The sequence below is a fragment of the Arvicanthis niloticus genome, chromosome 7 (assembly GCF_011762505.2).
Source record: "Arvicanthis niloticus isolate mArvNil1 chromosome 7, mArvNil1.pat.X, whole genome shotgun sequence".
Taxonomy (NCBI): domain Eukaryota; kingdom Metazoa; phylum Chordata; class Mammalia; order Rodentia; family Muridae; genus Arvicanthis; species Arvicanthis niloticus.
The window spans coordinates 21,093,161-21,107,592 of NC_047664.1; the positions used below are offsets into that span (position 1 = coordinate 21,093,161).

Consider the following 14,432-nt stretch of genomic DNA (forward strand, 5'->3'; position numbering starts at 1 on the left):
ACCAAGTTCCATTTCCAGTACCTATGACACACAAGCTACAACTACCTATGGACGCCAGATCCAAGCGATCAAATGCCCTCTTCTGGACTGTGAATACCAACATTCACATATCCACACGCCCACACACACATAGATATATTTAAAAATAAAATAAATCCTCAAAGTCCAATAGAAGTGGTTGTTAAATTTTAAAAAATAAACAACATGACTAAATAAACATAAAAAAAATATGGCACTAAACATAAAATGTTCAACTCCAAAAGTCACCAGGGAAATAAAATTAACTATACATGCATTATGAAGACTAAAATTAAAAAGACCATTGATGTCAAGTCTTCGTGAAGATATAGAACAACTGCTGCTCTCGTTGCTCATGGACACTAATTTTTACAACCACTCCCATGCCCTGACATGTCCATTTCTAGGGTTTTCCCAACAGAAATGAAAATATATGTCTATATAAAGGCTTGGCCATAAAAGTCCAGAGCATTTTTAGTGCTTTAGCTTAAACCTTGAAATAAACCAAATGTCCACCAGCATGTGAAGGAATAAGAAAACACTGTGGTGTGCAGGTACATAATGGCTGACCATGAGGTGACAGGAATGGAAACTGACTTGCAGATAATATAGAAGATTCTCACAGGCTAATGTGGAGTGTGAGAACACTTGGGAACAAGGGAATTCGCTCCATGGCTCAATTTCTATGGAATTCTATAAAAAGCAAATCTTAATCTGTAACAAGAGAAATCAAAGCAGTGATTAAGTAAGTAAGGTGGGGTCGAATACAAAGGACTCTAAGAGAATGCTTTAGAGAAATGAAAATGATCTATCTCTTAACTGTGGAGGCAATCATGAGAACGTATATATTAAACTCACCGATGAGCATTTTAAGTGTGCATAGTTTATTTATGTAGATTATACTTTAATAGACCTTATTTATGTAGATTATACTTCAATAGACCTGATTTTAAAACATTACCTTTCTAAAGTGAAGAATGAAGATGCTGTGTGGAATAAAAGTTCACTCCAGATGAACTTGGAGATGACAAGAGTCATGAAAGCTGATGGGCATCCCATTGAATCCCTACATTTCTTTTCTTTCCTTTCCAGAATTAATAGATTTCGTTATTATATTTCCTTACTTATATTTATATAAGTTATATGTATCACTGTACTTTGGTTGGTTTTGCAACCCATAGCCCTTCTATACCTCAAACTGTAGTGGCTTAGGCTAATGCTGCTTATATTCTAATGCTAATTTGGGGCCCCAAAGGAAGAGAGTCCTCAAGTATAACAGTGACTCTGCCCCCAGTTGGTTGTGATTGGTGAATAAAGATGCCAACAGCCAATAGCTTGACAGAAGATACATAGGTGGGGTTGAGTTTTAGTTTGCTTGGAGAAAGGAACAGAGAAGTGAAGAAGAATCTGCCATGGAATACAAGAAGAATGTGCAGGAGAAGACAAAGGAGAGCAGTCATGGGTTAGCAGAGCCATAAAAATGTGGCCATGTAGGCTGGCCAATTGGAGCTAAGAGCAGCCCAGATGAAACACAGTAAGTGATGACTTGTGATAATGATAGAAAGCGGATTCTAACAGCATGGAGGGCACACAGTTAGTTGTTCAGCTATTGTGCTGTTTAAGGCATATTAAAATATAAAGGCTATGTGTGTGTGTGTGTGTGTGTGTGTGTGTCTGTCTGTCTTTCATCCAGGAACATAAATGGCTTAATGTGGGAAGAACCCACATGCCAGAATTTTTTAAATATATTTTTCTACATCTAGCCTTGCTGATTCCCTTTCTCCTCAATAGCCCCCTGTGCTTTCATGTCGAATATATGAGAGAAAGCATGCCATAGTCTATCTTTGCCTACACTGACCTCTCTCTTCTTCCCCTGATTTTTGACACCTTCCTTTCCACTTATCTCCCTAATTTCAAGCCTTTCCTCCTCTATTCTTTGAATATTCAATATAAAATATAGAAAACATATACTATTTGACATTTGATACTTAACTACCATCATGTGTTGAATAAGTAATAATACAGAAATAACTCCATGTTACTCAGCTGTTAAAAAAACTACTAACCCCAATTAGTAAAAAATGACATTTATAGAAAATATTACAGTTTCTCAAAAAAAAAACCCTATATACTTCTTGCTTTTTAGAGAAACAGACAGACACATAGACAGGCAGATAGATACACAGACAGACAGACAGACCAATACACACGCATACGTGCACACACCCACACACAGAGACAGAGCCTGGGAATTTAACATCTCACTGAGAGAAAAGATATTAGCTTTAATTTAGCTTACTCCCAGCTTTAGAGGTGTAGGAGGACTCTCAAAGGTAAAATGTTTTTGATTTGGAGGTTCCACTAAATAATTATTTCATCTACTAAAATAGAGAATATAAGAAAAAGGTGGGTTTAGTTGAAATGATGGTTACATGCCTGTACATTATATGAGGTGGTGTTAAGCAAATCAAGGAAATGTATAGATGTGGAATCGGGAGCAATCTTGGATAGAGTCAGAGATGGGAGAGTGGCTGAGTCCATGGTCTGCTACTATAAATGAGTGAATAGATTATAACTTTACAAGTTTATTTAGCATATAACATGGCAGGACAAGCAGAGATTGAACATACAGCAAACACCTCCTCCCCAGTAAGTACATTAATCCATTTATGAGGGTAGAGTCCTTGTGACCCAACTGGCTGTTAAAGACCTTGCCTCTTTACACTGTTACAGTGACAATTCAACTTCATTGTGGCTTCTGCTCAATAAAATTCAAACCACAGTGCAATGCTGAATTACAAAGAATAAAATACTTGAATAAAATACAGTAAGAATTAAAAGTATACCCCTGAAGAACTCCGTTTCATGAGTAGGCAGAAGACAAGTGTTAAAAAGCTGTTTTCAGAGACAGAAAATAAGTTCTTTGATCATCGAGGAAGTCATCTAACATCAAATACTGAAAAGTCATCAAGGATCAAAGGTTATCACATAGAAAATCACCAGAGACCTTTCCATGAGTAGTTCCAAAGTGTGCTGCAGACACAAACCACAGTTATGGTGCTGCTGGGACAATGAGAAGAAAAGCAGCCAGAAACCCAGTGTTCCCTGCCACATCCGTGACTCTGACAATGGAAGAAAGTCCATCAGAAGCAAAAGGAAAAGACTGCCAAGGAAGATTTGTTTCTTATGAGGTAGCTTGGGCCTTTCTATGCACTGTTTACCAAGATTCCTGGTAGGTGGGAAGGATAGCAACATAATGGTGCCATAGCAACAGCAGTGACAAGAACAAGAGGAATAGATGTCCTAGCCCTGCATGGCACACAGGTAAGAAGTGGCATGGAGAAGGGGGAGTGTACGTTCAAGCAGTGCTAATGAATTTCTAGGTGAAATCCTGGGTTAAGAGAAGAGCTGATGGTGTTAAAGAAAGTAAAAAGCAAAGAGGGCTGGTAATGGTTGTAGTTAGACTGGATGAGCTTTACAATCTCAATATAATGAGCAAGGTGCCTCTCAAAACTAACCTCAGTATGTGTATGTGCGATTTGGGATGAGCATACCATAGACATTTTCAATAGTATACGTATCCTTTATAGAATGCAATACTTACCTGTAGTGATACAGATAGTAAAGCCTTGTGATACAGATAGTAAAGGCTTTGAGTAAAATGTTTTAGCAACACTTTTGCCATGTTTGGGTCAACCAGTAGAGGCTGAGAAATTGTTCTGGGGCTGTTTGACCCTTGAAGAAATGTTGTCTCCCTGGAAAGTCTGCACTTGGTGCTACATTGAGAACTTGCAGCAGCACCATCCTTGGCTCTAAGACACTCCTCATAATCCTGGAGTTCTTACTTTTGATTATGGCTAGCCATGGTCAAAAGGGACCGAGATTTCTGTGGGCTGTCTATTCTCACGGGCAGCAAGGGCAAGATAACTCTGGTAGCTGGAACCTTTCCCAGCTCCAATTAACCTTGTATAATGTTTGAACAAAGTAACTGGAGTGAGTTAGCTGGGTGTCAGTCTTTTCCAAGAAGGCTGAACCCCTCTGGTCCTTCAGGAAATGAAGGCTTAGCATCTTCCCGAGCTTCAGCACCTATGACCAACATCAATTAATACTTACTGGAATTCCCATTAGGAACATGGCATTTCTAGTTACTTCCCAAGGAAAGCATGCATCTAAAAGTCTTCTTGTAAGTAATCTTGAGAAGATGTCCTTTTCATACCTACCGTGTTTGTGTGACTATTGAAAGAGACTAAGATGGAGCACCCAACCTTAAGAGTTTCCCACAGCATTATGCTAACTGACTTGGCATCTGCCACTGCCATGTTTACATTGACAGCATCCTATTTTAGACTATGATCTATGATTTGTCTCTACAATTTTAAATTGTAAGCTACACCTTTCATGTCAAATTTTCCAAAGGCTCGCATAACAAGCATCTGAGAAAAAGAGTCTCATAAAGCTCTCTCTTGGGAGAGCCACACATGCAACTACCTGTTTACATATGCAGTAACTTGAATTATACATGAAAATGCCACATGGATGCCCAGAATCAGCTCTGTGTTAATTCAAGAAGTATATTAATTTTTGGATGTATTTAGTAGCAGATCATAAGAAAAATCTGTTCTTTAAAACTAGGTTTTCTATTTTTTTTTTTAAATGCTGGTTGGAATCTACTATTTCAAGTAATCTACTACTCCCAGGAAAGAAAATTTTATATAAATATTAATTTCATAATACATTAAAAATGGGACACAAAGCTTTTTAAAAAATCCTTAGATATTCCACATTTAGCTCTTCCAAAGAGCTAAATTGGAAGACTGTGCAGTTAACACACAGTCCTGTAAACTTAAATGAAAATACAATTTAAATGATAAATGTCAGTTGCAGAAGTTATCACCTTTCTATCTGAGTGCTTGACTTCTATTGGATAATTTTATTCCAAGAGACCTTCTTGGGAAAAAGAGGTGACAGCCAACTCATTGCCTAATTGATTTAGGAACAGTGCCCAGGGAAACAGTCCAATTAAGTTTACAAGCTGGCAATTAGCAGGAAGCCCTCTAAATCCCTACACTGAGAGCCTGTTTACTTTGGTAAGAAGGCAAATGTGCTAGAGATAGGAAGACAAAACTGTGCTTTTTGCAAAGCTGTTGTGAGGAGGCGGACAAGGGAGGGTGGAAGGGATGCTGGGTATGCATGGACAGACAGCATTCTGTTTGACAAGAAACTGAACCATTTAAAGGGGTGGGGGGAGAAAGAAGAAAAGGTAGATGTGTGTGTGTGTGTGTGTGTGTGTGAGAGAGAGAGAGAGAGAGAGAGAGAGAGAGAGAGAGACAGAGAGAAATTGTGTATGTTTTAATAGATATGGAAAACACCAAACATCCACTTTAATTAGTGCTGTGTATGGAGACATAAAACTGTTAAAATGTAGTTGGATAAAGTCTAACTGGGCTATCTCATAATAGCAGAGATTCCAAACATTTGTGAACAATTTTAAGGTTATGAGACGAATCAGCAGCATTTCTCCTATGACAAGGAACACAGCTGTCTTTATATGCACTCCATCCTCGGATCAGTCAGGTCACTTCCACTAGAGTGACTTCTTGCATTCAATTTGGGGGCAGGTAGAGCAGTGTGAAAAGAGAGAAGTCATAGCTGCTTGGCAAAAACCTTGATGTCCTTAAAATCTAACTTTGAACCCACAGCAAAGCCTGCAAGGTTTGCAAATGTATTTATCTATCTTTTCAAGTACATAATTTTTATATGTTTTAATTAAAAAATGCTTTTGTCAACTTAAGTCCCTCAAAGAATGCTAAAGTATACAAAACTACCTAAAGTAGTTCTTGTCCTTTCAGTACGAACCTGGCAATCCAGAGCTATGAAAGGCTAGTGATCATCAGAATACTTCACTTTAAGGATCCCTATTGGAAATGAGCTTCATTACTTTATAATTTATAAACAAGAAAGCTCTTTGACACTTCTATCTAAAAGGGAAACAAACAAACAAAAAACAGGACCACAAAGTTACACAAAGGTCCTAAGTGTATTTTAACTAATATCTGACTTATTTCTTTTTAAACATTTGCTCTACCCAATTCCAACCTGCACAGCAACAGACATGGATAATCTAAAATAATTTTTATAAAGAAGTGTTATATTCTATAACACAGGCTTTCCTGATGAACACAGAAGTTAATTTTTAAATTCTGATCTACATATTTCTTATGTAGATTTCTTATATTTTAGACATTTTATTTCAGAAAACATTAGAAGTAAATGTTCAAATTTAAAAAAAAAAATACTGTGTGTGTATACCATATGTGTGTAGTGCTTAGAGAATCCAGAAGAGGGCATCAGATCCCCTGAAACTGGAGTTACAGGTAGTTGTGAGGCACCATGTTGGTGCTGGGAACTGAACCCGGGTCCTCTGAAAGAACAGTAAAAAACAGTCTTAACCTCTAGGCCATCACTCCAGCTCTGAAAATTCATACTTTTTAATCATCATTATGGACAATTAGCACAATTGCAAAAGTCTTAGATATTTAATTCTTTGCTAGTTAGAAACTGCCCCCAAGTGTTTTCAAGGAACCTACAGGCAATCACTGAAAGGCAGACATTCTTATGGGATGAAAAGCAGAAAATCTACATTTGAAGAATAGTTTGATGTCTTAACTATATCACAACATAAACGAGGTGCCTACCAGGCTCCTTGACTTACCAAGTTTAAACATCAGCACACCCAAAGGTCCTCTGTTGAACCTGAGGAAGAGGAGGTCACAGATTTCTCCTCTTTTGGGCTTCTGGAACATAACAGGAGGAGCTATCCACTGCATTTGAACAAGACTGCTTGAAACATCAAAGAACTTATTGAATTGCAGAGTCTCCTTTGGTGAGCAATCTTCTGCCAAGAGCTGGATATTGATAGGAGACAGAGCTATGTCAAGAATTTGTAGCTCCCCTTGGTTGCTGCCAACCAGCAGAATGGCGCCACTTGGGTGGCAGCTTATCAATGAAGGCCTAAGTTCAGCCTGGGCCAAGAGAGTCACTCCACGGTGAGCTTCATAGAGAATTACTGATGAGTCTTCACAGCCCACGATCAGTTTGTCTTCCGTAGGGTTCTTGCAGCAGCTGATGGCCTTCGATCTTAGTGGTATTCTGGTAACTGACACGCAATGAAGTTTGTTCCGGACAGATTCATAGATACAGCTGTCAGCCATGGGCTCCTTGTCTACACTGATGGAGCACTCCATTGTAAACACCTGATACGGTTGCTTGGTGCCAAAATGAACATCCAAAGGATTCCATTCTGTGCGAACAGAACTCAGAACCTGTAAGAATTGTGCCAAATATATAAAGACAGACCTTGGTTTTGCTTCAGCTGTCAAGTTTTTTAATTCAGAATCCACTTAAGACCTGAAACTGCACCTTGGCAACAGTTGGAAACAATAATACACAGAGCACATACAGATTTCAGCACAGCTTCAGGAACTGAACTATATGATTTTAAATTTAACAGTTTTAAATAAGTCTGATAATCCCTTAAAGTTGTACGTCTAATGATATATAAAAACTAGTAAAGTGAAATTTTATTAAAATAATAAGACTAGCAGAATACGTTTAGAAGTCTGAAAAATTTTAAAGGATTAAGTAATAATCTCTTTTCCACCCACTACTCGAGCCAATTTTGAGATTATTAGTAATAAATTATTGCCTAGGTAGACAAAGGGAAAAAGCATTGGCACTCTATTAAGTCTTACAAAATTATTTTGCTATGATAAAAACAAAGTATGACAGATTGCTGTATAAACAAATTGTCAATAGAAATAATGTAATATGTTAGCTTTAAAATGAGATAAGAAACTAAAAATTAATAAATGATATATTTTGAAGCTTGTGAAAAACAATTTAAAAGCATCATTAGTGTAGAAAATAAAAATTTTGTTTTATTTGCCCACAGAAACACCAACCAGGAGACAAAGGGAAACAGGATACTCACTTACTCATATGTAGAGAGTGGGGGGTCAGGAGTGCCATTAAATACTTTGCTCAAAAAGTTAACCACGAAATGATAAAGAAACATTGAGCAACATTTTTGATAAAAATTTGAGCTCACTGAGAAGTAGGCTTAGGAAGTAAGGTTGTGCACTTGACCGTGAACCCCTGTGACTGCTGCCTGGACTGGCCACCATGATGAACTGGGCCTTGAACTGTGAGCTAGAATTAACACTTCCTTCTTTAAGTTGCTTTGGCCAGGATGTTTTACTCACAAGAAGAAAGGGAACTAACCTGCCTGTGACTGACTGCCTAAACTGGATTTATTGAAGATGGAAGACCCACCTTAACTGCAGGTGGTGCTATTCCTGAACTGAGGAAAAGGAGAAGCAGCCTGGGACTCAGAGTGCACTGCTCTCTGCTGTCTGAATGCAAACATGAGCAGCTGCCTCCTCAAGTTTCTGCTGCCAGGCCTTCTCCATGATGAATGTACCCATGAACCGAAATCAACCCTCCCTTCCTTAAGCTGTTTTGTCAGATATTTTATCATGTTGACAGGACAGTAATGAATAAACAAGTAGACCAAAATTATCCTAGTTTTCTAAATCCCCTCCAGCCAGGTTATATTCTTTTTATTATTTTACTTATTTACATTTTAAATGTTGTCTCCCTTTCTGGTTCCCCCTCCATAAGCCCCCCCTCCTTCACCTCTAAGACGATGCTCCCCTACCCACCCACCCACTCCCACCTCACCCCTCTAGCATCCCCCTTATCTGGGGCATCAAGCCTCCACAGGACCAAGTACATCCCCTCCCACTGAGGCCAGACAAAGCAGTCCTCTGCTACATATGTAGTGGGGCCATAGACCAGCCCGTGTATACTCTTTGGTTGGTGGCTTGGACTCTGGGAGATCTGAGGAGTCTGGTTGGTTGATATTGTTGTTCTTCCTATGGGTTACAACCCCCTTCAGCTCCTTCAGTTCCTCCCCTAACTCTTCCATAGGGGTCCCAGGGCTCAGTCCAACAGTTGGCTGTGAGTATCTACATCTGTCTCAGTTTCCAGGTTATATTCTAACCCTACCTCCATAAATGTTTTCTATCTTCAACCAGTGAGTATGCTATGATATGTAGTCTTCTGTTTTAGGTAGTCATATGTCCTCATTTTCACTATAAGCTTAAAATACAACTATGTTGTGGTTTTCACATGGTTCTATATCTGTGAAGAAGCAAACTCTGTGCTAATGGTAAACTCACCATAACTGTTTTAAAGCTATAAATATAATGCAAGTAAAAGACTGCAGCACTAGTTGAAGTAGACCTCAGAACACTCAAGGTCTTTTAATGGAACCCTTTGGGCATACCGGATATTTTAAACTGAAGGAAACTGGAGATACTAAAGGCTATGAGATATTGAAGAAAACATAAACTCACAGCAAGATAGCCTCAATAAAAGGGCCCAGTAGGATGGCAGCAGTCTCCAAGTTACAAGGCAGGGTTAGGATTCAAGGTTCAAGGTTCAGGGATCAGAGGCCAGGACTCAGGTTTCCAAGGTTTTGTTTGTTTGGTTGGTTGTTTTGTTTTTATTGTTTGTGGTGGTTAGTATTGGGGTTTGGAGTTTTTTTATTTTGTTTTGTTTTGTTTTGTCTCTACCAGTTTGTGAGACCCTCTCTGATAGGACTCAGGTCATGCTTTGCTACTATTGTTGATATCCACTTAAGGGAAAAAGATGTTTTACATAGTATAACTAAGACTACCACTGGCTTGGGTGTAGCCTGACAGTGAAGGACTTGCCTAGACATCAATGAGAGCACAGGTTTGATCCCCACACTACAAACCAAAACAAAGCAGAAACAGAAAAAAAAAAAAAGCCCCACTAAAGTCTAAAGATAAACAAAAACAAACTTGAGATATGTAAGTTTCAGTTTCAATACTTAAGATTTATTTTCTTTCTAACTTTTGTGTGTATGGTGGTGGGGGGCTATGTACATGTGTGGAGCTCAAGTCCCAGGCTACCTGGGAGCCTTCCAGCACAGGCCTGGAACTGGACTGCAGCCCTCTGTGGGAGCAGCACCAGCTTTCAATGACTGAACTAACTCTCCAACCCTGGACGATGCTACGCTTCATACACATCTTATTCATTTCAATGCTACAAAATGGGTGCCATAAATTTATATTCTGGGGATAAGAATTATAATGGTCAGAGAGATGGGATATTGATAACCTACAGTCTAGGCAGGACACCCTGTGATCAGAGGAAAAGAATGAGATTCAGGGAATCAATAACCTTCAGTATGGGGGAGGAGTCCCCAGAAAGGGAAGAAGAACGAGGTGAAGAGGGAAGCATGTGCTGAGCTGTTCTGCCAGCCCTGCATCCTAAGCCATTGTGCATAGTATGACAACAGAAATTTGGAAGAAGGCCTAGTAGATGATTGTGCTTAAGGGTGCTTCATTCTTAGGTCAGTTAAAGTGTTCTAAAAATAGTGTACTCTTGAAATGTAAATGGTAAATTATCTTTAAAATAAAACAAATAAAACTGCCCCTTAATACTGCCCATCTACCACTATTTGCTACTATAGTATTTTGGACTCTTTTGACAGAATTATGTAAAGAACAGATGGAGGTGTGTTTATAACTCTCAGAATGATCTGTTAACATGAATAGCCAAAATACATGTATGTTAAAAGTATTTTGTCCCAATTGTCCCTCCAAGGTCAGCACAGGGCGGAGCAGCAGCACTTGGGCCCTGCTTGAGTCCTAAGTCCTGGGCAAGTTCGCCTCCTAAGTCTCTAGTTTTCTCTTCTGAAAAGGTTGTATTCACATATGTTGTAGGATTGCTGCAGAATTTAAAATAACTAAGATGCAAGGGACAGAAGCACCCTCAATAGTCACTTTTACTTTGGTCCTAAAAAGCAAGCCCAGTTCCTTTAGCAAGGTCTGCAGATAACAGAAAGGCACTGATCACTGAATAAGATCTGTATTTTCTTAGTTAGGACTTACAGTTGGTACTTATATATACGTGGAAGAATGTTTACATACAGAGAAAACATGGATTGGAAGCTGACACTCAGTGCATCTCATCTATTTATGAGACTTATCACTGTACTTGGTGTACAGCAGTGGCTCAATAAGTCGCTGAATACATTTTAAATAAGATAAAATTACTGAGGGATAAAAAGAAAAGACTCAAAATTTGATGTCAGAAAAAAAGTATGAAAATCCAAGGCAATGTTCTCTGCCTTCACATGAAGACAAAATCTCAACAAGGAAGGAACATGAAGAAAGCAGGAGAAAAATATCTGTAATTTTTCTTTTGAGAGGTAAGTTTTATTTGATTTATTTTAAATGGTCAATGCCAACAAGAGGTATCTGACATCAGAGGTAGCCAAGTAGGGGAGATTTTCATTCCAAAAGAGGGGTGATCATGGCCCAATATTTATGTGCATGTGTTTGTGCGTATGTGTACATTAAAACTATGTAGTAGAAAATGTTAAAAATGTAAAAATTCAGGCTAAGAAATAGCAGAAGAGGGCTGGAGAGATGGATCAGCGGTTAAGAGCACTGACTGCTCTTAATCCAGAGGTCCTGAGTTCAATTTCCAGCAACCACATGGTGGCTCACAACCATCTGCAATGGAGTCTGATGCCCTCTTCTAGTGTGTCTGAAGACAGCAATGGTGAATACATAAAATAAATAAAACTTTTTTAAAAAATAAGAAATACCAGAAGAAACAACCAGGTGAGTTTCTAAAATTTCCTAAAGAAAATGGGTTTAGCCAAGTTTAAATCAGTCTGCTTTCAGTTAAACCAGCGGAAGGTTCATTATGGTGAACCTTCATTTTCATTTTTTAAAGAAATCTGACTTTTTTCAGAGAATGGTGGCACACACATATAATCCCAGATTTTGGTAGGGGGAAGCAGCAATGTCAGGAGTTGAAAGTCATTCCTCAGCTACAAAGCAACTTCCTAGAGAATTCTGAAGGCAACACACACACACACACACACACACACACACACACACACACAATCTGAAAATAATTAGATAAAATTCACACAAGAACAGTACAGGAAAAGAAAGCCATATCAGCCAGTATGACTGATGACCATTCAAGAAGGATAGCTTCAAACTCAGAAAGAACAAAGAGCAGAAATGAAATCAGAGTGAGTTGGAGGCTGGCTCAAGTCTTCACGTTTCCCGTTCAGCTAGAGAGGGTATCTCTCATGAATCTTTTAAAAGTCACCCAATATGCAAATCAGGAAAATTATTTAAAGAGAGGCCTCTTCTGGCACTGAAGCCTTCACCAGTAGGTAAACAGGTTACTTAAAAGATTATGCAGCAGCCAGAAGTTCTTAGCTTATCACTAGGATTTATTCCGAAATCTACATTCTCTCCATCACTTTGCAGAATTTTTAGGAACAGAAGATAAAAAGTACATTTTATTTTTACTTCTTTTTATGAAACATTCAACACACACATAAAAGTAGAGAGAAAAATATGTGAAAAACAGCTTTAGGAAATACTATCTTTTTGCCTCAATTTTAAAAATAAAATATCACATATAAGTTGAAGCCTGCCAGGCCCCATTTCCTTCTATCCCACCCCAGAGGCAACATTGTTATGAATTTGGTATTTATCCTTATGTATGTTATTATTCATCAGTCTAGAATAGCCATATAGAACATTGAATCACTCTGTGTTATAGGTTTGTATAAATGTTATTAAACTGTCTCATACTGTAATTTCATTTTGCTCAATTTATCCTTCTGAAATTTAAGAAAGTCTCACAAATATAGTCTAGTCTTCTATATAGCAATCCACCCTTTGAATGTACCATAAAATATATTTTTGTTTGCCTGATTTAAGCTGGTGTGTGTGTGTGTGTGTGTGTGTGTGTCTGTGTGTGTGTCTGTGTGTTATCAGGGAAAAAACACAGGGTATCCCATTTGTTTAGCAAGCATTCCACCATTGAGTTATTTATGTTTACAGCCTGTTATTTAAGTTGTTCAGCATGTATTGAACTTGTGGTCCTCTTTCCTCAGACACTAGACTAGTTGAAATTACAGGCAGCCCTGGGTCTGTATTCATCTCTTTCATAGCCCCCTCCCCTCTTTCTGGATCACAAAAAATATTTCTACAGGAAGCAAGCATATTTTTAAAAATCTTACTAAATAAAAAATATAATGCAGACTATTTTAGTTAGCGTTTCTATAGCTGTGATAAACACCATGACCAAAAGCATCTTGGGGAGGAAATGGTTTATTTCATCTAAAAGCTTATGAGTCAGGACAGAAAACCAAGGCAATACCTGAAGGCAGACACTGATGCAGGGGCTATGGAGTAGTGTTGCTTACTAACTTGCTCAGCCTGCTTTCTCATATACCCCAGGTCCATATTACCCACAATTAGCTGGATCCTTCCATAAAAAACCAGCACATAGGCTTAGGGAGAAACATGTCTCTTTTTCATATTAGTTAATGGCTATAATCCTGAGGTACATGATGAGATACCTAGGACATCATGAAAAACATCTACTTGTTTCAACATTTAATTCATCAACTGCATATTAAAACAAAATATAGTATTTGCTTTTATATATAGCATGCTTAATGTATGTTGAATTTTATTACTATTTCTCCCATGCTTCCTTATTGCTAAACTTGAAAGAACAACAGATATTAAGTTGTTTCTAGTTCTTTCTTACTACTGAAAAGTGATGCCATTATACATACTAACAATCTGTGTGTGGTTCCTTATACACATAGACTGGCTTTCCATAGTGTCAGAGACTCACCTCTAATCGTTTTAGTTATTTCCATGTTGTTCTGTATCACAGTCTACTAACTTCTACAAGTAGCAGCAAATAAGAGTTCCCTATAGCTCTACATATCCAATCAAATATAGCATCTAAAGAAAATGTGAGATTTGGGCCAGCAACACAGCTCAGTGGGTAAAGGCACTTTCCAGCAAGCCTGATGACCTAAGTTTAATCCCCTGAAGCCACACGGTGAAAGGAAGAACTGACACCCACAAGTTTTCCTCTGAACTCCACATGAGTACTGTGGTACATACACATAGGCGCGCATGTGTACATACACATACACATACACACACACGTGTACACACACACACGTGTACACACACATACAGGCACATACACACAGGCATGTACATATACACATACCATACATAAACAATTAAAAGTAAAAAAAAAAAAGCTCTAGAAAGAAATAGTAGCATTTGGTTTTAAGTAGCTGTATTCCCTATTTTTAACATTTTCTAATTCTGACATTTGTATACAGATTAATGTATAAATGCTAATAAGCATTAAAATTGGCTTAGAAAGATAAACATGTCTACCAGGAAGCATGAACATTCTTTCATCCATACTTCTTGGTATGGGTTAGCTATAATCTTACATGTTTGTATTAATAT

The 14,432-nt window shown here is 38.2% G+C and overlaps 1 protein-coding gene across 21 annotated transcripts in view; it reads right to left on the reverse strand.

Moving 5' to 3' along the window:
• The window catches only part of Wdpcp (WD repeat containing planar cell polarity effector), a 265,444-nt gene that overhangs the window by 130,612 nt on the left and 120,400 nt on the right, over positions 1–14,432 (reverse strand). For all 21 annotated transcript variants that reach the window (XR_013111731.1, XM_076938064.1, XM_076938063.1 and 18 more), the window contains one exon: positions 6,731–7,340. Coding sequence is in view for 20 of the 21 variants with exons in the window: in XM_076938064.1 (XP_076794179.1) it covers positions 6,731–7,340 (610 nt within the window). In the remaining variant the exon portion in view is untranslated. The remainder of the gene's footprint in view (positions 1–6,730; positions 7,341–14,432) is intronic.